Below are 23,487 nucleotides of genomic sequence, written 5' to 3'. Positions count from 1 at the left end.
CGATCCCCTCCCTCCTGAGCGTGTCAAGAATCTCAGTCACATCATATCTCGCCTGCATGGACCAAAATCATCAACTCCTTTTCGAGAAGCTCCATGCCAACCTCCCTCAAACTCGGCCAAGTCAACCCCCTCATCAAACAACACAGACGCCGACTAGAAAAACCTTAACAATTACAGACCTATATTTATTCTCATTTACTTTCAGAAGCATGTCTCATCAAAGCACAAGAGTGCCTGACGAACTTAGAAGTCCATACGCTGGTACTTTTCAATACAAACTCTTATAACCACAAACTACGTGGGACGGAAGGAAGGAAAAGCGGGAGAGAGAGAGAGAGAGTGAGAGAGAGAGAAAGAGAAAGAGAAATAGAGAAAGATAGAAAGAGAAAAAGAGAGAGAAAGAAAGAAAGAGTGAAAGATAGAAAGAAAGAGAAACAGAGAGGGAGAGAGAGAGAAAGAAAGAGAAAGGGAGAGTGAGAGAGAGAGAGAGAGAGAGAGAGAGAGAGACTATGATTTAAGTGAGTTTCAAATAATTTTTAAAAATAAATTAAGATGTTAAAAGCAATCCCAATATTAACTTCATTGTGACCTTTGTGTTTTAGATCCAAAACTGCCAGACAGCGCTAAGGACATCTTAAAGATATTCAGGAAGCATCAGTGGGAATACATTCCACCCATTCTTTACAATTGGATTCGTGGTTTGCAACTCACCTCCGTCCCTCCTGCTGCCCAAACTTTGTTTACTGTATTCTTCCACAAACACGCTTTCTGTAAAAAGCCCTTTAAATCTTGTTTTTATCTGGTCACATTTGCAGTGCATTCAAAGACAGAGGTCAAATGTCAAGCTCTCTCTTTGAGCAAGCTTGGTGTTTACTTTTCTTCCTATGACTTCAAAATGAGAGAATTTATGTGACAATTCTGCTGAGCATCCATACAAGAGGAGAAGGTGTTAGATTTCTTTCCTAGCACACAGAAAAAACAAGCACTGGCAAAGCCAATTGATCTTGCCTTGCAAACCTACTGACTTTGCAAATGACTTAGCAGTGTCCCACACCATCAGTCGAAAAAGAAATACTGCATTTTGCCGGGTTACAAAGATTGCCAAGTAGTTACAGAGGCCTACCCTTTGAATTTCAATCAAATGTGGTGGATATGATTAAGGAAAATAGAATGCCGGGTACGGAGAGTTATTACTGTGCCATCAATAAGCTCCTTAGGGTGCTGCACCTAAAAATGCTGATATTACATTTTTTTTCTGAACCCCGGGAAAGTGGACTATTAGTCTGAGAAGAAGCTAGATACGGTTGCTCTCTGTTGCAGGGAATACCAGCCCACAATCAGAGTCTGAGAAGTCTCTCCCCAGTGTGAGTATATTATTTTTTTAAGTAGTTTGGCCACGCCGCCGTATTTTATTCGACTATTTTCCTCAAGATACCACTAGCAAAGCGCCCAATAATTTCCAAATCAGCCTACGGGCTTGCCATCTTTCACGGTATTGGGTGTAAATGCCTGTGATTTTCAGGTGGTTTTCTGCTTCAATATGGCCACCAAGCAGGCAGCATCGAGGGCGCTGGCCTTGCAGGGTGTGAAGGTAATTTTTCAGCCCTCACACACCTTCTTCACAGCAGGGACCAGGTGTGGGGGGTCTCCCCGCACTCAGGTGTGTTATTCATTTATTAATTCAGTGTTTTATATAGTGCAAACATGACCTAACTGGGTATCAGAGCGCTTCACAATTCTATAGCATCGTACTTCTGACATTTGGTTTGATTAGTCCTTTAACCCCTTGCGTGCTCAAACCATTCCGTCACGAGCCACGGTGGGGCTGTGCTGGTGATGGAATGGTTCCGTCATGGCCCGGCCGCCGCGCCTGCGCGGGCTGATTTCGTGCCTGCGCGGCGCGTTCTATTGAGCGGGCGGGGCCGTGACGGAACCAATCCGTCACGAGCATGGCATTGCCGCGCGGCCCCTCCTGCCCCCTAGCGCCGTGGCGGTAATTCAAGGCCAAGGGGTTAAACAAACGACCAAGTATATATGTTCAATTTCAAGTGGAAAGCATTTCTACTTTACAAATAATACATGTCCTAAACATTACTAGAGATCAACTTGCCTTACAATAGTGTGTCCTAAATATTACAACAATTGCCATTTTAGAAATATATGTACTAAGAATACCTCATATCATTTAGTACAAACAAACTGGTTACAGAATATATAGCTATTATCCTATACTGCTTTCGACCCGGAACCTTTGTACAGATGTGGCAGGGTTGCGTCATGATGCAGCTGGTGCGAGCAGCCAGAAGATGCTTCAATGGCACGGCCCTCTGTACATAACAATGTCCCCTCCACCCCAAGCTGTCCTTCCATTACATTAGGTGCCAACTTTACAGTCGACAGTGAAGTTTCTGGTTGGCAGCAATAGACATGAGCACTTTCGTTGAAACGGCTGCTACCACTATGCCAAGGGGAGGTGGTGAAGGCAAGAAAATGAAGTAATTTGCTTTTTATAAATAACAAGCAAGGAGAGGCAAGCAGCAATGAGTGAGACGGTGAGGAACTGGCTCTCTTACTTTGAAGTCAGAGAAAGAACAGGCTGTTTAGGGGATACATGATCTGACATTTGATATCGGTCTGTGAATGAACAGCAAATGTGACGAGATATGAACAAAAATTATAGCCATTTACAAAAAAGCTTGGAGTGAGTGAAAAAAGTGCGTATATGAAGTGCTCTTAGACAAAGAAAAAAGAAAAAGTGCCTAAAGCAGTTGATAATATGGGACCATTGCAAGGATACAAGTAATGGGACGGTGCTCCGTGGGAGGGAACAAGCTACGAAAAGGAAGGACAAGTAGGAAAGATTAGCCATTTGGAAGCAAGGCTGTTTAAAAGAGATTCAAAGAAACAAATAAAAAGCAATGGGTGGGCAGTAAGCCCACAAAGTTAAGCGCTGTTGCGGCAAGACCTAAAAAAAAGAACTGGGCTGATGTTAAAGAATATATCAGAATTAGTACAAATGAAGCACATTTGTTTTGTATTACTGAAGTGTGGAGAACAATATTTCAATATGATTGAAACACATTAATACACTAGGGGATGACATTTGCAAACATTATCATTTATTTGCAGTAAAACCATATTTCGGTGTAAATGTAATGATCATTTCAATTGAAAATGTTTTGTCTGTAATGGCAGTGCGCTACCACACCAAGTATACTCCACACTACGCCACTCAACTCCACACCACTCCACTCCAATCTATGCCACTCACTCCATGAAACAACACTCCACTCCACGCTCCTCTACTCCACACCACTTACCCCACTCCAATCCACCCCACTCCAATCCAAAATACCCCAATCCATCCCAATCCAACTCACCCCATTCCAATCTATCCATTCCCAATTTACCCACCGCAATCTACTCCACTCTAACTCAATCTACCCCATTCCACTCCAATCTACCCTAATACACTCAATCTAACCCAATCTACCCGACTCCACCCCAATCTACCGCACTCCACTCAGATTTAACCCACTCTGCTCCAACATACCCCAGTCTACCCCACTCCACTTCAATCTACCCCAAATCTAATCTACTCCAATCTAACTGACTTCACTCCAATCTACCTCACTCTACTTCAGTCCAATTTCAAATTATCCAACTGCAATCTATCCAACTCATCTACACTCCTACCACAATCTACCCACTCCAAACTACCACAATCTACCCACCTCAAATCTACCATAATCTACTGTACTACACTGTAATCTACCCCACTCCACCCAATCTATCCCTCTCCACTTCATCCAATCTACTCCACTACACCCTAATCTACCCCACAACACTCCACTCCAATCTATCCAATTCCACTCCACCCCACTCTACCCAAACCTACCTCATTCCAGTTGAATCTAATCCACTTCACCCTACTCCAATCTACCCTACCGACTCCATCTCAAACGTACCTATCCTAATCTACCCCACTCAAACCTACTCCAATCAATTCCACCACACTCTACCCCACCCCAACCCAATCTACCCTACACCACTCTCTATAACTCCACTCCATTCTACTCCAGTCCAATCTATCCACCTTCTATCTACCCCACCGACCTCGTGCCACTATCTTTTAGCCATGCTGAACAGCAGTCACACTGGTGTACATAATGGCTAAAACTCGTTGCCAAAGCCAATAGCTTTCGCATAGGAAACACCTATTTGTTTTGCCAATGCTTGTTTTCAGTGGGTTTTTTTTTCATCATGTACACACGCAACAGTTCCCTGCAACCAACACCAAGCAGGCACAGGTGTTCAACGATGCCTGGGCACATCAGGGGATTCCCTAAAGGGCCTGGTTTATGTTTTTTATTTTTAGATTTAAGGGTTCCCGGACACTTTCTTGGAGTTCTCGGACCCTTACAAACTTGTATATACTTAGTGGGCATCGATAGGGTTTCAGACCAATTACTGTGCCTGCGCAGACACCTGCCTAAGGTTTGCGGACCTCAAGGGTCATGATGTGGAATCCAACCTCTGTTCAAAACCAGCAATTTCTTTCTACATTTTAACATTAGGCAGGCCCTGTGCCAGGGAGAGACAGGGTGGCACCACGGCTCTTTATGGCTTCTTTAGTATTTTTACAGGATGTGGGAAACAAGTCTCTTCATCATGTAATGGTTCAAGATGTAGCCAGCCAATCAGGGAGCTTCAGGTCTGCAGACCCAACTTTGGGTTTACGTATCCGAAATGGATGACGGGAGAAAAAGCTCTCTCATCCAATCGGATTCAATAGATTTTTACATTTGTGTCCGCGAGTCCAGATGCACGGACCATTCATGGGCTGGAAGTCCAGCTAGCTCTATCTTAAATGACTAGTGGCTTAATTTGAGGACCACAAAAAAACACTGCATGAAACTAGCCATGCCAATCCCAAATAGTGTTGTGCAGATTCATTGAACTGTGCCAAAGTTAAATATATGTGTATATATATAATTATATTACATGGGATTCTGTAATCCCTGTATTAATGGCAGTCTCTAATTTCTTTATAATCAGGAATTTGTGATGCACAAAGTCAGTGATTATGAAGAAAAGACATCAGAACTCGGCTTTTATAAGTTATTACAGTCGAGTCCTGAGGGCACAATGCCTGCTGCCAGTGCCAGCAGCTGATGTGAAAAGAAGGTCAAGTCACGAAGCATAAATGAAGCAGCTGTTTAAAGCAACAAACAGAACTTTGCTTTTATTACTTCTGCTGTATGTTACTAGTTTACTATGAGAAGCAGAGGGAATATGTTTATTAGTTTCCTTAGATAAAGGAAGGGTGGAATCTTTCTGCATGTTTCTACACGTTTCGAGATACTGCAGCTTTTTCTTTTTAATGGACTTTTATTGAACTGTTTCTAACATCTTTTTGCAACAAATATCTAACAGTTTTTATTTTTACTTTTGCACAAGAGGTTTAAAGTTCATTCTTCATGTTTGCAAACATGTTAGCTGCTGCATATGTAGGAGCTACGCACCAAAGTTTGTGGGAAAGGTGATAGTGTGACCATGTATTATACGGGATAAAGTACCACCTGGTGCATATAATAAGATTATTGCAAGTCACCTCAGAGTTCCAAAACCTTTGTGTATCTGTCTATCATGAGGTGGTGTGCACTCCTGGAGAACCCTGCAGTGACAACAACATCCCTGGTCGGCCCTGCTGTTGAGGCTGAATTCAGACTAGGATTTTTAAATCAGGAACTGGAGACGACTGCGTCTTACCCAATGTAACTGTGCAACTAGAAACACAGTTCCCTCTCTAGACTGCACATGCCTGCTATTCTCAATGAACACCACATCACTTGCATCCGACTATTACGTGCGATTCTGGCCAGTAATTCCTCCCATGAATAGCGCTATTTCCAGTTCCTCAGCCTGGAATGGGGACGATCATGGAACGAGAAGAGCTACTGGCCTATTCGTCTCATGCAGAGTCCCATAACCAGGCCTGTTTCTGCACAGGAAGGATGCAGTCCTGTGTGGAACCAGAGGAGGGAAATGCAGGGAAACATCTGCACCCTGTGTACTCGTACGCTGGGGGTCAGTATTGCTCAGTGGGTTCCATCCAAACCATAATCCTCCCCTCAGAGACTTACTAAAATCTGCCCATACGCATTTTGAAGAGGTTACATGTGTTAGTATGCACCCCAAGAGTCCATTTATAGTGAAACACATACCTGGGGTAGCTTCGAACAGAAATAAATGTGATTTTGTATTTCCTCTCTCCATTGAGTCTTCATCTGCAGTATTTGTATCCAGTCCTAGGAATGATGGAGGCACACACTGACCCCGCTCATCAGGACAGGGCAGTTCTGCCTCGCAGTTCTGGTGTTGATGCTGTGATTCAGGGTGCAGTGGTTCGAGTATGTAGTTCTGATCTGAACCCTCTGCATCAGTACAGGGAGGTTTTAGCTTGTACTTTTGATCTGAACCATGTGCATCTGCACAGGTCTGTTCGAGCTCGTCGTTCTGATCTGGTTTCTGTGCTTCAGGAAGCACTGACTCTAGCTCTCGGTCCTGTGCCGCAGTGTGCAGTGGTTCTAGCTTGTAAGTCTGATCTGAACCATGTGCATCAGTATAGGCTGGTTCTAGATTGTCATTTGTAGCTGGTTCCTGTGCTTCAGGGCGCATAGATTCTAGCTCATAGTTCACAATTGGATCCTGCGCATAAGGAAGTTCCTGCTCCAAGCATAGGTGTTGCTGTAGGCACTGGGTTTGTTGTGACCCCAACTCATCAAAGGACAATAGCCCAGACTCTAAGTGTTCGTCTGATGACTTCCCATCAGGTGACACGGGTTGTAGGCACTGGTTCTCCTGGGGTTCTTGGAAATCAAAACAAATCAGTTCTTCCTCCAAGGGATCATCCGGTCCGTTCCTATCTGGTAGCGCGGGTTGTATACAGTGGTTTTGCTGTGGTTCGTGTCCTTCAGGAAATAGTGGGTGTGGGCAGAGGTTCTGTTGTTGGTCCCAGCTATTAGTAGACAATGGGGATGGTTCTTGCTTCAGGGGCTCATCTGGCTCCCACTCTTCTGGGAACGCTGACTGGACGCTCCGCTCTTGCTGTGGTGTCTGCCCATCAACAAATTCTGAGTGAAGACACAGCTTTGCCTCCAGTGATCTGCCTGGAGGATCTGTCTGAGGGCACCGGGGTAGAGGACAATCCTGCTGTACTCCATTTCTATCTGGAAACACAGGTTGCAAGCACTGGCCCTGCTGTGGGTGATGTCGATCAGGAAACATTGGCTGTAGACAAAGGTTTGGCTCCTCTGGACGCCCTTGAACGTCAGTTGGCGAGGAGAGCGTACAGTCCTGCTTTGGTGCATGCCCATCAGAGAACACCGGCAGACGACACAAGCTCGGTTCCTCTGACCTGTCCAGTTGAGGTGTTGCAGAAGAACGGCTAACAGCACAATCTCTAATGCTCACCGGACAGACCATCTCCAAAGACACTGCACCATTATCTAGGGAACCTTGATCCTTTTCTATCCAGATTTTCTTAATCAGCCCAGCGACTCTAGAAGGTATGTCCTCCACAGTATTCATCAAGTTATCCAGTTTGACTTCCAACTCTTCCAGCATGGATAGAAGAATAATGTGGGGCAGGTTCTCCGAAAGCGGTTCCAGGTCCTGGTCGATCTGAGCATCATTTCGGGATCTTGAAGTTGAGACGTTATGGAGAGGTAAAGACGGGACTGTGGCTCTAACGGATTCACGTGAACACTGCGCTGTCACTTTCTTTTCTGGAGCCCGTCTTCTGCCCATTCTAGTAAATTGATGTGCAAGTCTCAAGTGTCTGCAGAGGAGAGGAAAAGAGAAAAGGCAACACGTTATTACAGGACAGTTAGGTCAAAATACTCCTAATCAGAGAAAATTGTGAATTTCTAAAACCTGAAAAAAAATGGAATCATTAAAATTTCACAATACCCGCAACATAGTTCATATATTATGAAAGGCACGGATTTGAAATGTGTTTCCAACATTGCGTCTGTTCCTTGGTCTGCTCAAATTGTACACTGTGCAACCACAAAAAGAGAATACAGTAACTGCCTTGCAGCAATGAAAGGTTTATAATACCCTGGCAGACAAGACTGCGCTATCATCCTCACTTGCACTGTACACCTCTCTTTTGCAGTATTCAGGTCAGTGACTGAAGCACACGCCAACATACCAAAACTCTACAGGATCTACAAAACGGGTGTTATGTCATTGTATATATAGAGAGCATGTTCAACCTGGGGTTTCTTGGAACTGAATCAGAAATACATAAAATAGGAGAAAACGAACCATAACGGGGAAGAATCTAGTCTGAATAGGCTTGTGGGCTGTCAGATTTCTGGATGAAAGGAACTTGTACCAAAGCTGCGTCCACCTGATTTGATGCTCTATAATTTTGCAATAGCAAGTAAATTCAAGTGAGGAGATCTCTGCTTTTGTACGGGTGTATGCATTTCCACCTGGTTTGCAATTAAGTGAGGGGCTAGACATCACAACCCTTTAGGGCTGAGGCAGAGGGTCTCGGAGTGGATTTGTTATTTCAATATAGGTGTGGCGTGTGCCCACCTCTGAAGATGATGTAGTACACAAGCTGGTTCGCTGTGAATTACTTGTAGGCTATGAATGGTGTTATTGGGCATTCTTACAAATACTCGGTTGGCATAATGCGATCTAGACAGGACTGCGGCCACCGCTATTGATTTTCTTGTCTAAAGTGGAAGGAGTGGGGATAGTTTCTGAAGCAGTTTCAGCCCAAATCTGCATTTAGATCCTACTGCTCCAGCAGCTGGATCTTGATAAGATTGCTATCGATTATCACTTAGAGGCTTTTAGCTGTGGGTTTAGGCACCGGTAACAATCTCATTTTTGTTGGAGGGTAAAGTTGTCTCCAAACGTTGGTCTTATTCTTTCAAATTACAATCACAGTTTGGTCAATATTCAGTTTTAGCTGATTGAACCTCACGAAGTAATCATCAAATTGCATCATATTTTGAGACTGGAGAGGTGAGGCGGACATTCCATTGATAAGAATTATCTGAGAGCTGGTGTATTTATAAAGCCTGGAACCTCTTGAAGATAGTTCTCTGACCAATTGTTTTTACAGGTTAAGGGACCAGAGGTATTGCCCTATAATTCTTTGTTATATCCTGGACTTCTCCCTGGTTTTTCAGTATCATGAGCTCTACAACATTATGAAACGCGCTTGGAGCGACAGCTTGAGCTGCTGAATTGATGAAAACGCTCTGCAGGGGACTGCTCAAGGCCTCGCTTTTCGACGGAGACGCAGCACCCTCAGCGCCCAAATACCCTTGGGGTACGCTTTATAAATGCTGATTGATTGATTGATGTCAGAGATTCTATGACCTCTAGAGGGCAAGGGTCAGTTGGTGACCTGAATTTGACCTTGATCATAAATTCATGAAGCCTGTTTATTTCTTCAAACAAGGATGAGGAGAGTAGAGTTATTTTCAGACTCAACTTCAGAATTATTGCTTCTCTATTTGTTTATACTCTCTTTAAAGAATGTTTTTGTTAAGTATTTAGATTGTCACAGAATGCCTCAATAGGAGTCAGGGAAGTTCTCATTTCATCTAGGAGCGACTAATCATTCAGGATTTTAAAAAACAATTTTCATTTGCTTCTAAGATTTGTTTTGCCTATTAAGAGGACTTTGCATGGAACGGGGTTGCCTTTATATTCCTCAAGCTCAATTTAAAATGTGATTTTGCTCTCTTCATCATCCCTTTCCCGCCAGTGTCGACGCAATGCAGGTTTCGCCTCCTTTAACTCTGGCTTGTACCATGGCACTGGTCTGGTGCGGTTTATAACACGCTGTTGGATTTGAGGGGTGTGGGTCACTAGCATGTCTGAGCCACAGAGTGGATTATTGACTTTGGAGAGAATGTCTTCAATTGATGGGAAGAGGGGGGAGGGGTTTGAAAGTGTTGATAACACTGGCTCTGTATTAATGTATCGCCATGAGTGTATGGTTTCACTTCCTGCTTGTGGATAAAGTTTAAAAAATCTACCGGAATCCAACGCTGATCAAATACTGATTGGACCGTATGCAAGGAAGGATGATTATATTCAGTCAATTCGAATTACACGCCCAGATCAGATCTAAGGGATTTCATTTTTTGTGATGTGTTGGTGTAAATTCAACATCATTAATTCAGCATATTCATTAACTTTAGGGACCGAGTTGTCGTCATCAATTCGAAACTTGAAAAAGGAAAGCAGATCTACCCCCTCAGTTTGAGTAATTTGTAAAAGAGAAGTGTGAATCCACTGGTGGATAATTGCTCCTATCTCACTCCTTTCTCTGAGCTCGTGCTCTTTTGGTCATCTCGGGTATGGCTTCTGAAGATCTGGAGTAGATTCCTCTGACAACCAGGTTTCAGTTAAGAACAGGATATCCGGCTTAGGAGATTCTAATAATTTGAGTATTTCCACTTTATCTTTGTGTAGGGAGGGTGGGTTTAGTAAAGCCGCTTTTAACGACTCCTCAATCTGAGGATGTAGAAGAGTTTTATTGTTTTTGGCCCGCAGTGAGTGATGTTGAGTGCCAGATTACCCTATATGTGTGGCTGGCATACATGCCATTTGCTTCTAAAGTTGAGACAAGCATGGGGGGGATACTAAAATCTGTGTACCTGAAAGACTTTAGATCTTATGAAGAATATGAGAAATATTGAGTATATTACCTGACTTCTGGTCCCAGCGGTGGCGGCCAGGTGTGCCTGGCAGCAGACAGGCTTGTCTTTGGCAAAATGCTTGCAGCATACACGCAAAATGTTCTGTAACAAACATGCACACAAAATAAATTGCTCTTTAAAAAGTCCATTCAATTGTCTACTCACAGATGTGACACAAACTCCAACTCTCCCTCGTACAGCCTCACACCTCATTTATAAATGGATTAATGTAACAAACCAGATATCTCTTAACCACATCTTCAATGCTGCACAATTACACTGGCATTGTGCTCTGCTGTGCACACACACACTTTGAAACACAATTGATCTCCAGGCACAAAGACCTACACACTGGAAAGAAGTAATCAGATGGATCAGGCGCTTACACGCTCATATATAATGTATCCACCCAAGATGACCAATCACAAACAAACACATACACACTCTCTCGTACACACAAATCACTTCCATACATTTTGTAGTGAAAGGTTAGACTTCGTCCAAGCCATTCACGGGCATCACCTACTCCCAGAGACCTACACACAAGGTGGGAACAGATCTGCACAATCACATGTAACACATCAAATAATCAAGGCTCACTCTCGACCACAAAGTCCTTGCAGTCTCTTCAACAGTGCAGTGACATCCCAGAGTCTCTGAGGCAACACCCAATGTGGAATGCTGCTGAGGGAGTTGGAAGGTGTCAGTATCTGAGGAGGAAGCAGATCTGTGGGTGGAGCATTCTGTAAGAAATAAACTCCTCCTTTCTATCACCACCATGGACAAGCGATACTTCATATATTAGCGACGCGTGTAAATATGGAAACATTTACAAGGCTTCAATATCGCATTGTGAGAGCACTGAGGGTCTGTGAATTTTATGTTAAAAAAAACCTTGAATAAGGTGATAACACGGAGAAACTGTGTCCCTTCTTCAAACACTCCACACATTGCATGTGCGCTGCACTTTACAGCACAAACACAACCTGCCCTGCACTTCAAAGCACAAACACAACCTGCCCTGCACTTTACAGCACAAACACAACCTGCCATGCACTTCACAGCACAAACACAACCTGCCCTGCACTTTACAGCACAAACCCAACCTGCCCTGCACTTTACAGCACAAACCCAATTTGCCCTGCACTTTATAGCACAAACACAACCTGTGCAGCACTTTACAGCACAAACACAACCTGCCCTGCACTTTACAACACAAACACAACCTGTGCTGCACTTTACAGCACAAGCACAACCTGTGCAGCACTTTACAGCACAAACACAAACTCTGGAGTGTTTAAGGATTACTCTATGTATAGGAATTTATACTGTAATGGTGTGTTTCCAGTACGAATCCAATGCTAGACAGCACACACACCTTTGGTGTAAAGGTTTTGTGTGGCCCTAGGTAGATTGTGTACTAGTGCCGGGGTAGTGTGCAGCAGCGTGCTGTATTTCATAAATTTGGCTCAGCACGTTTCTTCCCCCTCGCACATCACAGCGTTGCACCTAACTGCTGAACTATGTTGCACTAAAAAATAATAAATCTACTCCGTAGCGTCCATACGTGGTCTGCCCAGCCTCAACCCTCACATTCTCTTGTGCATGCGTGGTCTGCCCAGCCTCAACCCTCACATTCTCTTGTGCACGCGCTGGTGTGCCCAGATTTAACCCTCACATTCTCTTGTGCATGTGTGGTCTGCCCAACCTCAACCCTCACATTCTCTTGTACATGCTTGGTATGCCCAGCCTCAACCCTCACATTCTCGTGTGCATGCTTGGTCTGCCCATCCTTAACCCTCATATTCTACGGTGCATGCTTGCTCTGCTCAGCCTCAACCCTCACATTCAACTGCGTATGCTTGGTCTACCCAGCCTCAACTCAGAGTTGAGTTCTGTGTGATTATAAGATAAACCACGTCATCTGTAATTCTACGCGCTTGGTCACCAGCACTAATGATTGAATGTGTTTTACACCAAGCGCGTAGAATTACAGATCACGTGGTTTATCTTATAATCACAGTGAACATTCGCCAGCACTTATTTAGTTGGAAATGACAAGGTGCCGCACATGACGATGCAGAATTAATGCTTTTTGCAATAGCACGTAAAAAAATCAAGAAAAAGTTTAGGTTAACAACAATGACCTAATGTTTAATTTACATATTGCATGATGATTTTAATGCAATGTCTCACGATGTATCTGCCAACATTGACTAAACAAGTCTGTTTTCCCAGCTCCGAGGACGTTCAAACACCTTGAATCTGTTGTCACTGTCTATTACCTAGAGGTGTGTCACATGATATTGTATAAACACTGTGATTTGCATTGCACTCGTACTCGTGAACAAGGAGGTTGCCTCCCAAATGCACTGAGTGACTTGGATTAAAATAAAAACACGCTTGTTGGACTGGGCCCTTCTGGCAGGTCCACCCCTGAAGTTTTTGCTTGTTATATGTGACCTGGGGATGGTGATTCCCACTCTGAGTGCGTGTAGAGGGGAGAGGCCTGCCCTCCCATAGGAATGCATGGGGAATGTGTGTGTCCCTGATAGTTCCTGATGCATGGGGGGTACAGGCTCGAGTCTGGTATGTGTAGACTCGTGTGATTGAATGCTGCAAGATGATGTGTGCGGCGTGTGTGTGTCTAGAAGGGAAGTGCCACTTCTGGACAGGGGTGTGTGTGTGCAGTAGGTGTGCTGGCGTGTGATTGGCTGAAGTCGGCTGGGGAGCCTGGCTCCAGGAGTCTGTGTGGGTCTGCCCCGGTGGTGAATGGAGAGATTAACATGCTGATGTGAGGGAGGGGCTGTGCCTGTATCCTGTATGGGGCTGGGCTTTCCCCCACAATGCTGGCTCCTCCCCCCTGGGGTGCGTCTGATGACCTGGCCTACCTGATGAATGGAAGGGGTGGCTGGGGAAAACAAGATACTCCCAAAACCAGCTGTGACTGGTTTCTCCCCCACCCAGCACCTTTAGACAAAGGAATTTCATGTATGAAAAGAGGCTGGGACCTCTTCTAAGATGTTATTGTTCTGACTTGAATCCTGCCAGGGGCGTGCTGCTGCTTGGGCTCAGGGGAAGGCTTGCCTCCCTGAGCCCTGCCCAGCCCCTGGATTCCTGATGACTGCCTGGAGGACTTCTGGGGGACTTTGCTTAGGACTTTGCTGCAACCACCCGAAAGGACTTGGCTGCTCGCTATTACCCTAGCGCCTGAGCGCGCTTTTCATGGACCCTTGGCGCTTGAGAGCGCAATCTAGGTGCCTAGCGCTTGTGAGCGCTGTCCTGACCGAGCCGGTGCCCACCCGGCATTTGCCCCGTGCTTAGGAAGGTCCCTGAGCCTCAGCGGGTGCCTACCTCGCTTTATTTCCTTCCTTTATTGCATTACGAGGGAGTCTACTCCTCGTCGATTTACCCTACCGTCGCTGGCCCGGACCCCTCGTGATGCCTGCCTGGGCCGCGCTGGGATTGGCTGCCGGCCCGGGATTCCCCTCATGATGTTGCCCCAGGCCGTGCCGTGATTGGCTGCCGGCCTGGGATTCCCCTCATGATGTTGCCCCAGGCCGCGCCGTGATTGGCTGCCGGCCCGAGGACTCTGAAGTCCGGCCCCGTCAAACAGAAAGAAGCAGGTAGCGGCGGGAGCCCACTCCGCGCTCCAGCGTTGCCCGAGATGCCGCCGACCCCCCACCCCCCGGGGCCCCCGAGAGTGAGGGAGAGCCCCAGAGAGCGAGAGGAGGCCGACGAAGCAGAAGAGACAGGCGCATCGACCCGGAGAGTGCCGAGAATGGAAGGGGGCGTCGGGGCACATTGCCGGTGCCCGCCCCTCCCCTACAATACTCCGTCGTGGTGCTGCAGAGGCCCGTGGGCCCCCTGTAATCTCGAGTCCCCCGAGAGGGACTCCGCCTACCTTTGCCCTGACGAGCCTGCGAGGCTCGGTCACCGCCTCTTCGTGGTTGGGCCCTGAGGGAGCCACCTGTGCCCATTGTTCGGAGCCGGCGAGGCTCAGTCCTGTACCGTAATCTCTCGAGCCCTGAGAGGCTCCTCCTTAGCCCATTATTCTCGTGAGCCTGCGAGGCTCAACCCCTGCACCGTGTTCTCGAGCCAGAGAGGCTCCATCATTGCATATTTGTTCCGAGCCTGCGAGGCTCCACCCAGCATCCTTGTTCTCGAGCCCTAGAGGCTCCATCATGGCGCCTCTATTCCCCCGAGCCTGCGAGACTCCCACAATGCCCCTCAGCTGCCCAGCACTTCGTGGGCAGCTGCCACGTGTAGGTTTATGACGGGCTACCTGCAGCCTGTCCTGACATTGAGACATTGGGGGGTCCTAGCCCCAGAAAGGAGACTGCTGGCCTGTGGAATGTTATTGGCTAATGTTTATGTGATCCCTGAGAGTATTCTGTGTTGCACCTCTAGAAGTGCTCCTGTTACGTGATGTGCTGTGTCATGCCTTCCCTCCTGAATATCCGATGTCCCATGTATGTTGTTTCTGGTTAGAGTGAGTTCTACTGCTAGTTCCCTGAAGCTCCTGGTTGTTATGGGTTCTAGTGCTAGTTCTAGGAAGCTCCCAGTTGTTATGTGTTCTCATGCCAGTTCCATCATGTGCGTCTTCCTGGCAGTGGTCCCCTGGCCCTGTCCTGTATATAGTCCCTTGTAAACCCTGCCCATGCCCCTGGCACCTTGTAAATTGTGTATTTATCCCTAAGTATGTTTTTCAATACAAAGTCTATTTTTCATATATATCTTGTGTGGAGTTCCTTTTGTGGGGGGCCCGGGAGGTTGTTGCTGGGGGTGCGTGCGCAAATGCTTTACACATGACCTCCGAGATAGGCCTGACTGCTCGTGCCAAGCTACCAAGGGGGTGAGCAGGGGTTGTCTTGGCGGGTGACTTCCCTACCCTAACTAGAAATGGTGATTTCTGCCTGGCCTTGGCACAAGCCTTGGCCAACCAGGGATCCCATTTCTAACATTGTTGGCTAGCGGTGGGATTTGGACTTGTGTTTGCGCAGTACCACAGCGATAACTGGCCTCACTACAAAACTCTGCAGTTTACATGGTCGCAAAGAAAAGAAACTATTGTTTGAGTTGCTAAAAATATCTGTTTTTGTGGAAAATGTGGTTCTGGTGCATTGTGAGTTGGGTGTCCCTAGTTCGGGAGGGTAGATCATCCCCCTAAGTGCAATGTGGTTTCTGGATTCACCAGAAGGGTGGGATCCAGTGGTGGCAGCGAAATTGTGTCCAATGTGTGTGGTCCTTGTCCCTTCCCTAGAGTAATGGTACCTGTGCCACATGGGTCAGGTTGAGGAATCAGGGGCGGTGGAAACTGTCTTACCAGTCCGGGGGAGGGTGTGTGGATGAATGTTGAGGTGTGCTGATTAATGGAGTGTAAGTTCTCTGAGAGAGGGAGCTTGCTGAATGCTTGGGTGTAAGTTCTCTGAAAGGGGGAGCTTGCTGAATAATGGAGTGTAAGTTCTCTGAGAGGGGGAGCTTGCTGAATGAGTGTTAAGTTGTATCCCGGACAAGGAAGACCTGCTGGCTCGGCCGCAGCTTGCCTTGGGGAGAGCTGAACACTGAGACCTGCTGGCGCTGCCGCGGTTCATCTTGCTGAATGTATGTTAAGTTGTATCCCGGACAAGGAAGACCTGCTGGCTCGGCCGCGGCTTGCCTTGGGGAGAGCTGAACACTGAGACCTGCTGGCGCTGCCGCGGCTCATCCTAGTACAAGAAGGAACTCCTGCTGAGGGGGGAGAGAAAGTCTTAGATTTGATTTTCATCTTGTAGAAGTCCTGGTGCGCCAGGCATCTGGCCGTAGGGTACTGCCCGCGGTTGGGGAGCCAGTAGTCGGTGTTTCCGGATCTGGACGTCAGGGCGACTGTAGCCAGTGTCCTGGCCGGTGTGTCTTCTAGGCGTATTCCTGTGGACGCAGGTGGGGCTCATCCCCAAGGGAAGAGACTCTGTGTTTCCCAGAAGGGGTGGTACGGGCCTAGCAGGGATCCTTAGGGTTCTTGGCTGAGTGTCGCAGTACTGCCCTGAGAGCAGGTGGGGCCCACCTTAAGTGGAAGGACCCTGTTCTACATGGGAGGGTGCGGAACTGGAAGGGGGTCAGAGGGAGTCTGACCCCTGGGCATCCGGTGAACTTAGTTCCCATGTGGTAGACCAGTGGAGGGAGGAAGTTCCGAAACTGGTAGGAGAGCGTGTTCTGAGGGTGCTTCTCCTGGGAGAGCGCGGAACCTCAGAAGTAGAGGTAGGGTGGGGCATTCTTGCCCGTGACCTCTGGCAAGCCGGAGGGTGCGGACCCTAGGTGGAAGAGAAAGTGGTAAAGTGGAACTACACGAAGAAAGGGAGTGGAGAATGGTTGTCGTGGGCCAGGGGTTACCACCCCCCACTCCGGGTTGGCATGGACCAGTGGTATCTGGGTGGCCTAGGGCCTGGTCCTAGCCGTGGTCAACTAAGGAGTACCAGTGGGGTAGCCTGGTTGGGCCTATGTTTTTTTTTTAAGTCTGTGTGTGTCTATAAGATCAACGTGGCGTAGAACTGGAGGGTGTCCCTGCAGTGCGGGCCCGCGTCCATGTTTTATCGCCCAAAGCAGGGAAGTCCATCACGGTGGTGATTGACCTACCTGGCGTTTTGGCTGGAAGGGGGCTGTGTTGGACTGGGCCCTTCTGGCAGGTCCACCCCTGAAGTTTTTGCTTGTTATATGTGACCTGGGGATGGTGATTCCCACTCTGAGTGCGTGTAGAGGGGAGAGGCCTGCCCTCCCATAGGAATGCATGGGGAATGTGTGTGTCCCTGATAGTTCCTGATGCGTGGGGGGTACAGGCTTGAGTCTGGTATGTGTGGGCTCGTGTGATTGAATGCTGCAAGATGATGTATGCGGCGTGTGTGTGTCTAGAAGGGAAGTGCCACTTCTAGACAGGGGTGTGTGTGTGCAGTAGGTGTGCTGGCGCGTGATTGGCTGAAGTCGGCTGGGGAGCCTGGCTCCAGGAGTCTGTGTGGGTCTGCCCCGGTGGTGAATGGAGAGATTAACATGCTGATGTGAGGGAGGGGCTGTGCCTGTATCCTGTATGGGGCTGGGCTTTCCCCCACAATGCTAGCTCCTCCCCCCTGGGGTGCGTCTGATGACCTGGCCTGCCTGATGAATGGAAGGGGTGGCTGGGGAAAACAAGATACTCCCAAAACCAGCTGCGACTGGTTTCTCCCCCACCCAGCACCTTTAGACAAAGGAATTTCATGTATAAAAAGAGGCTGGGACCTCTTATAAGATGTTCTTGTTCTGACTTGAATCCTGCCAGGGGCGTGCTGCTGCTTGGGCTCAGGGGAAGGCTTGCCTCCCTGAGCCCTGCCCCGCCCCTGGATTCCTGATGACTGCCTGGAGGACTTCTGGGGGACTTTGCTTGGGACTTTGCTGCAACCCCCGAAGGACTTGGCTGCTCGCTATTACCCTAGCGCCTGAGAGCGCTTTTCATGGACCCTTGGCGCTTGAGAGCGCGATCTAGGTGCCTAGCGCTTGTGAGCGCTGTCCTGACCGAGCCGGTGCCCACCCGGCATTTGCCCCGTGCTTAGGAAGGCCCCTGAGCCTCAGCAAGTGCCTACCGCGCTTTATTTCCTTCCTTTATTGCATTACGAGGGAGCCTACTCCTCGTCGATTTCCCCTACCGCCGCTGGCCCGGACCCCTCGTGATGCCTGCCCGGGCCGCGCTGGGATTGGCTGCCGGCCCGGGATTCCCCTCATGACGTTGCCCCAGGCCGCGCCGTGATTGGCTGCCGGCCCGGGATTCCCCTCATGACGTTGCCCCAGGCCGCGCCGTGATTGGCTGCCGGCCCGAGGACTCTGAAGTCCGGCCCCGTCAAACAGAAAGAAGCAGGTAGCAGCGGGAGCCCACTCTGCGCTCCTGCGTTGCCCGAGATGCCGCCGACCCCCCCCCATGGCCCCCGAGAGTGAGGGAGAGGTCCAGAGAGCGAGAGGAGGCCGGCGAAGCAGAAGAGACAGGCGCATCGACCCGGTAAGTGCCGAGAATGGAAGGGGGTGTCGGGGCACATTGCCGGTGCCCGCCCCTCCCCTCCAATACTCTCGGGGACCCCCTGTAATCTCGAGCCCCCCGAGAGGGACTCCGCCTACCTTTGCTCTGACGAGCCACGCCTCTTCGTGGTTGGGCCCTGAGAGGCTCCTCCTTAGTCCATTGTTCTCGTGAGCCTGCGAGGCTCAACCCCTGCACCGTGTTCTCGAGCCAGAGAGGCTCCATCATTGCATATTTGTTCCGAGCCTGCGAGGCTCCACCCAGCATCCTTGTTCTCGAGCCCTAGAGGCTCCATCATGGCGCCTCTATTCCCCCGAGCCTGTGAGGCTCCCACAATGCCCCTTAGCTGCCCAGCACTTCGTGGGCAGCTGCCACGTGTAGGTTTATGACGGGCTACCTGCAGCCTGTCCTGACATTGAGACATTGGGGGGTCCTAGCCCCAGAAAGGCCAGCTGGCCTGTGGAATGTTATTGGCTAATGTTTATGTGATCCCTAAGAGTATTCTGTGTTGCACCTCTAGAAGTGCTCCTGTTACGTGATGTGCTGTGTCATTCCTTCCCTCGTGAATATCCGATGTCCCATGTATGTTGTTGCTGGTTAGAGTGAGTTCTACTGCTAGTTCCCTGAAGCTCCTGGTTGTTATGGGTTCTAGTGCTAGTTCTAGGAAGCTCCCAGTTGTTATGTGTTCTCATGTCAGTTCCATCATGTGCATCTTCCTGGCAGTGGTCCCCTGGCCCTGTCCTGTATATAGTCCCTTGTAAACCCTGCCCGTGCCCCTGGCACCTTGTAAATTGCGTATTTATCCCTAAGTATGTTTTTCAATACAAAGTCTATTTTTCATATATATCTTGTGTGGAGTTCCTTTTGTGGGGGGCCCGGGAGGTTGTTGCTGGGGTGCGTGCGCAAATGCTTTACACATGACCTCCGAGATAGGCCTGACTGCTCGTGCCAAGCTACCAAGGGGGTGAGCAGGGGTTGTCTTGGCGGGTGACTTCCCTACCCTAACTAGAAATGGTGATTTCTGCCTGGCCTTGGCGCAAGCCTTGGCCAACCAGGGATCCCATTTCTAACAACGCTGAAAAGGAATACTTGTGGCCCTGGCGTCGTTTGTGAGAAACCGCCGAAAAGATTGTTGTTGAGATTTGGGGTTCGCGACACCGCCAAGGCCCGCCACACGGTTTCTGCATGGACATTTAGCTGTAGGTTTACACATATACAGAAGTTGAGATGTACAAGGCAGGGGAAGAGAAATAAGGAGAAAGTTATTCGATTTTCACAAATGCGATAGCGAAAATCCTGAGATCCACTCGATCCTGCACCGCGCTAGCCAGAACAACCTCCAGCAACAACCACCTCAAATGCATTCTGCTCAACACCTGCTCCGTCCAAAAACACGCCGTCGAACTCTTCGACCTCCTGGACAAAACAGCACCGGACGTCGCCTTCCTTACGGAAACCTGGATGAACGCCACCATCCGCATCACGACCAACACCAACGACACCCTCACCGCCGCAGAGCACCTTCACTTCCAGATACACACCGACCCCAAGACCACCCTCTGAGGGACCCTGATCTACAGACCCCCGGGACCATGCCCACATTTCAGCGAAGCCATCGCAGACTTCATCAGCCCGCTCGCCCTCGCCTCCCCCGACTACATCCTCCTAGGAGACCTCAACTTCCACCTGGAGAACGACAAGGACAACAACACCACCACCCTACTAGACAACCTCGCCAACCTCGGACTCAAGCAACTGGTGAACACTCCCACCCACTACGCCGGGCACACACTCGACCCCGTCTTCTCCTCCAGCAACCACATCTCCTTCAGCCACACCACCGAGCTCCACTGGACCGATCACAGCTGTGTACATTCCAACTTCAGAAAAACAACGACCCACCACCGCCCGCAACAAACCCCCCGAAGATACTGGAGCAAGATCACCACCGACCAACTCCTTGAACCAAAACCCGCCCTCCAACACCACGGACCCCAACGAAGCAGCCCACAACCTCACACAATGGATCACCGACTGCGCGGATGCCCTTGCTCCACTGAAGAACCCTCCAAGCAATCCCGACAGCAAGAAAGTTGCATGGTTCACCAACGATCTCAAAGACTCCAAGAAATCCTGCCGTGCCCTCGAGAAAGCCTGGCGCCACAACCAGTCATCGGAAAACATGAAAGCCCTCAAGATCGCCACCCGCAAACACCACCAGCTGATCCGCACCACCAAAAGGACAGCATTCAGAGAGACTGGACAACAACACCCACAACAGCAAGGAACTCTTCAACATCGTGAACGAGCTCTCCAACCCCAATGCCAGCAACGACATCACGCCATCGCAAGACCTCTGCAACTCTCTCGCCACGTTTTTCCACAATAAGATCATCGACATACACGACAGCTTTGGCGCCCAGAACCCTCACCCTGCCACTGAACCTACGCCCCCCACCACTACCCTTTGCGCCTGGACCCAGGTCAGCACGGAAGACACCACCCACACGATGAACTCCATCCACTCGGGCTCCCCTACCGACCCCTGCCCACACCGCATCTTCAACAAGGCCAACTCCATCATCGCACCCAAACTCCGGGACATCATCAACAACTCCTTCGCATCCGCCACCTTCCTGGAGAGCTGGAAGCATGCAGTGATCAGCTCCCTCCTGAAGAAACCCACCTCAGACCCCACAGACCTCAAGAACTTCCGCCACATCTCGCTTCTCCCCTTCCCCGCTAAAGTCATTGAGAAAACCGTCAACACACAGCTGACAGCCTTCCTCGAGACGACCGGCTCCCTCGACCCTTCGGAACCCGGATTCCGAGCGAACCACAGCACCGAGACCGCCCTCATCGCAGCCACCGACGACATCAGGACCCTGCAACGGAGAAACTGCCGCCCTCATCCTCCTCGACCTCTCGGTTGCTTTCGACACGGTCTGCCACCGCACCCTAGCAACCCACCTCCACCACGCCGGGATCCAAGGAAAGGCCCTGGAATGGATCACCTCCTTCCTCGCCGACAGAACCCAAAGAGTCCGTCTCCCACCCTACCTCACAGAAGCCACCAAGATCATCTGCGGCGTACCGCAAGGCTCCTCGCTCAGCCCCACCCTCTTCAATGTCTACATGAGCCCCCTTGCAGCCATCGCACGCTAGCACAACCTCAACATCATCTCCTACGCCGATGATACCCAGCTGATCCTCTCCCTCACCAATGACCCTGCCTCCGCCAAAGCCAGCTTTCAGGACGGCATGAAAGACATCGTGGACTGGATGAAGCTCAACCGTCTGAAACTGTACTCAGACAAGACGGAAGTCCTCATCCTCGGCCCGTCCACCTCTGCCTGGGACGACTCCTGGGGGCCCCCTGGGCTGGGCTCCCCACCCAAGCCCACGAACCACGCACGCAACCTCGGCTTCATCCTTGACTCCTCCCTCACGATGGCCAGACAAGTCAACGCTGTTACCTCCTCCTGCTTGAACACCCTCCGCATGCTCCGTAAGATCTTCCGCTGGATCCCCACTGGAACCAGGAAAACTGTCACCCAGGCCCTCGTCACCAGCCATCTGGACTACGGGAACGCCCTCTACGCGGGAACCACGGCCAAACTTCAGAAAAGACTCCAGAGCATCCAGAATGCTTCAGCTCGACTCGTCCTGGACATCCAACGACACAGCCACATCTCCGCCCACCTGAGGGACCGGCACTGGCTCCGAGACTGCAAGAGGATCACGTTCAGACTCCACACCCACGCACACAAGGCTCTCCGCGACTTAGGCGCCAAGTACCTCAACAAACGCCTCACGTTCAACACGCCAACACGCCAACACGCCAGCTCCGCTCCGCCAGCCTCGCACTCGCCACCGTCCCACGGATCCGCAGAGCCACCACCGGAGGAAGATCCTTCTCCTACCTGCCGGCAAAGACTTGGAATACCCTCCCCACCCACCTGCGACTCACCCAGGACCATCTCTCCTTCACGAAGCTCCTCAAGACCTGGCTTTTCGAGCAGTAGCCCCCCCACCCCACCTCCCCTTCTCAGCGCCTTGAGACCCTAGCGGGTGAGTAGCGCGCTGTATAAATGTAATTGATTGTTTGATTGATTGATTGATTGACATCAGTGCTTGGAATTTCGCTTCTGCAGCAGGAATACCCATGGTGAAAGGGGATTTATTTGTAATAACAAATATTCAGCAACTAAAGTTACACTTTAAAGTGGTTTATGTATAAGTCTATTTATTGTAATATTATGCACTAGTCCACTAAACTTAGAACACATAACCCATAACAGGATTTCCTGCAATGGGAGTAACAAGCTGACTGGACAGCCACATAAAACCTTTTGCAAGAAAAAATATAGACTCAAACGCAAAAAGAAATATCTTTATCAATGTCTGTTCAAGCTTCTTTTGATAGTACTTGGCTGGTGGACTATAGCCAGCTTGGGCTTTTAGATGCTTTTGACGGCCCCGGGTTCTGAAGGCTTAATACGACTAAATATTTTTGGGGTATCACACGGACTTGAATGACCCTAAAAGCTGTAATAAATTCAAATGTATTCCAAATAGGGAGCCCCAAATATGTGTTGCCCGGGCCCCACAAATTATTAGTATATCAATGAACTAGAAGGCAGCTTCATATGCTAGTTATGAATAAAACAACCACCTTACTTTATGGAACAAAGTCCGGATATCAAAGGGTTCAATGTACAGAACTGTGGACAAAGG

The 23,487-nt window shown here is 49.2% G+C and overlaps 1 protein-coding gene across 1 annotated transcript in view; it reads right to left on the bottom strand.

Moving 5' to 3' along the window:
• Window positions 1-5,940: 5,940 nt before the first annotated feature.
• The window catches only part of LOC144758860 (uncharacterized), a 28,590-nt gene continuing 11,043 nt past the window's right edge, over window positions 5,941-23,487 (bottom strand). Inside the window, exon 2 of the mRNA XM_078646453.1 lies at window positions 5,941-7,843. Coding sequence (XP_078502579.1) covers window positions 5,941-7,812 — 1,872 coding nt within the window. The 5' untranslated portion in view covers window positions 7,813-7,843. The remainder of the gene's footprint in view (window positions 7,844-23,487) is intronic.

This window comes from Lissotriton helveticus, chromosome 1_1 (assembly GCF_964261635.1).
Source record: "Lissotriton helveticus chromosome 1_1, aLisHel1.1, whole genome shotgun sequence".
NCBI classification, from domain to species: domain Eukaryota; kingdom Metazoa; phylum Chordata; class Amphibia; order Caudata; family Salamandridae; genus Lissotriton; species Lissotriton helveticus.
This window is presented reverse-complemented; position numbering and strand designations above follow the sequence as displayed.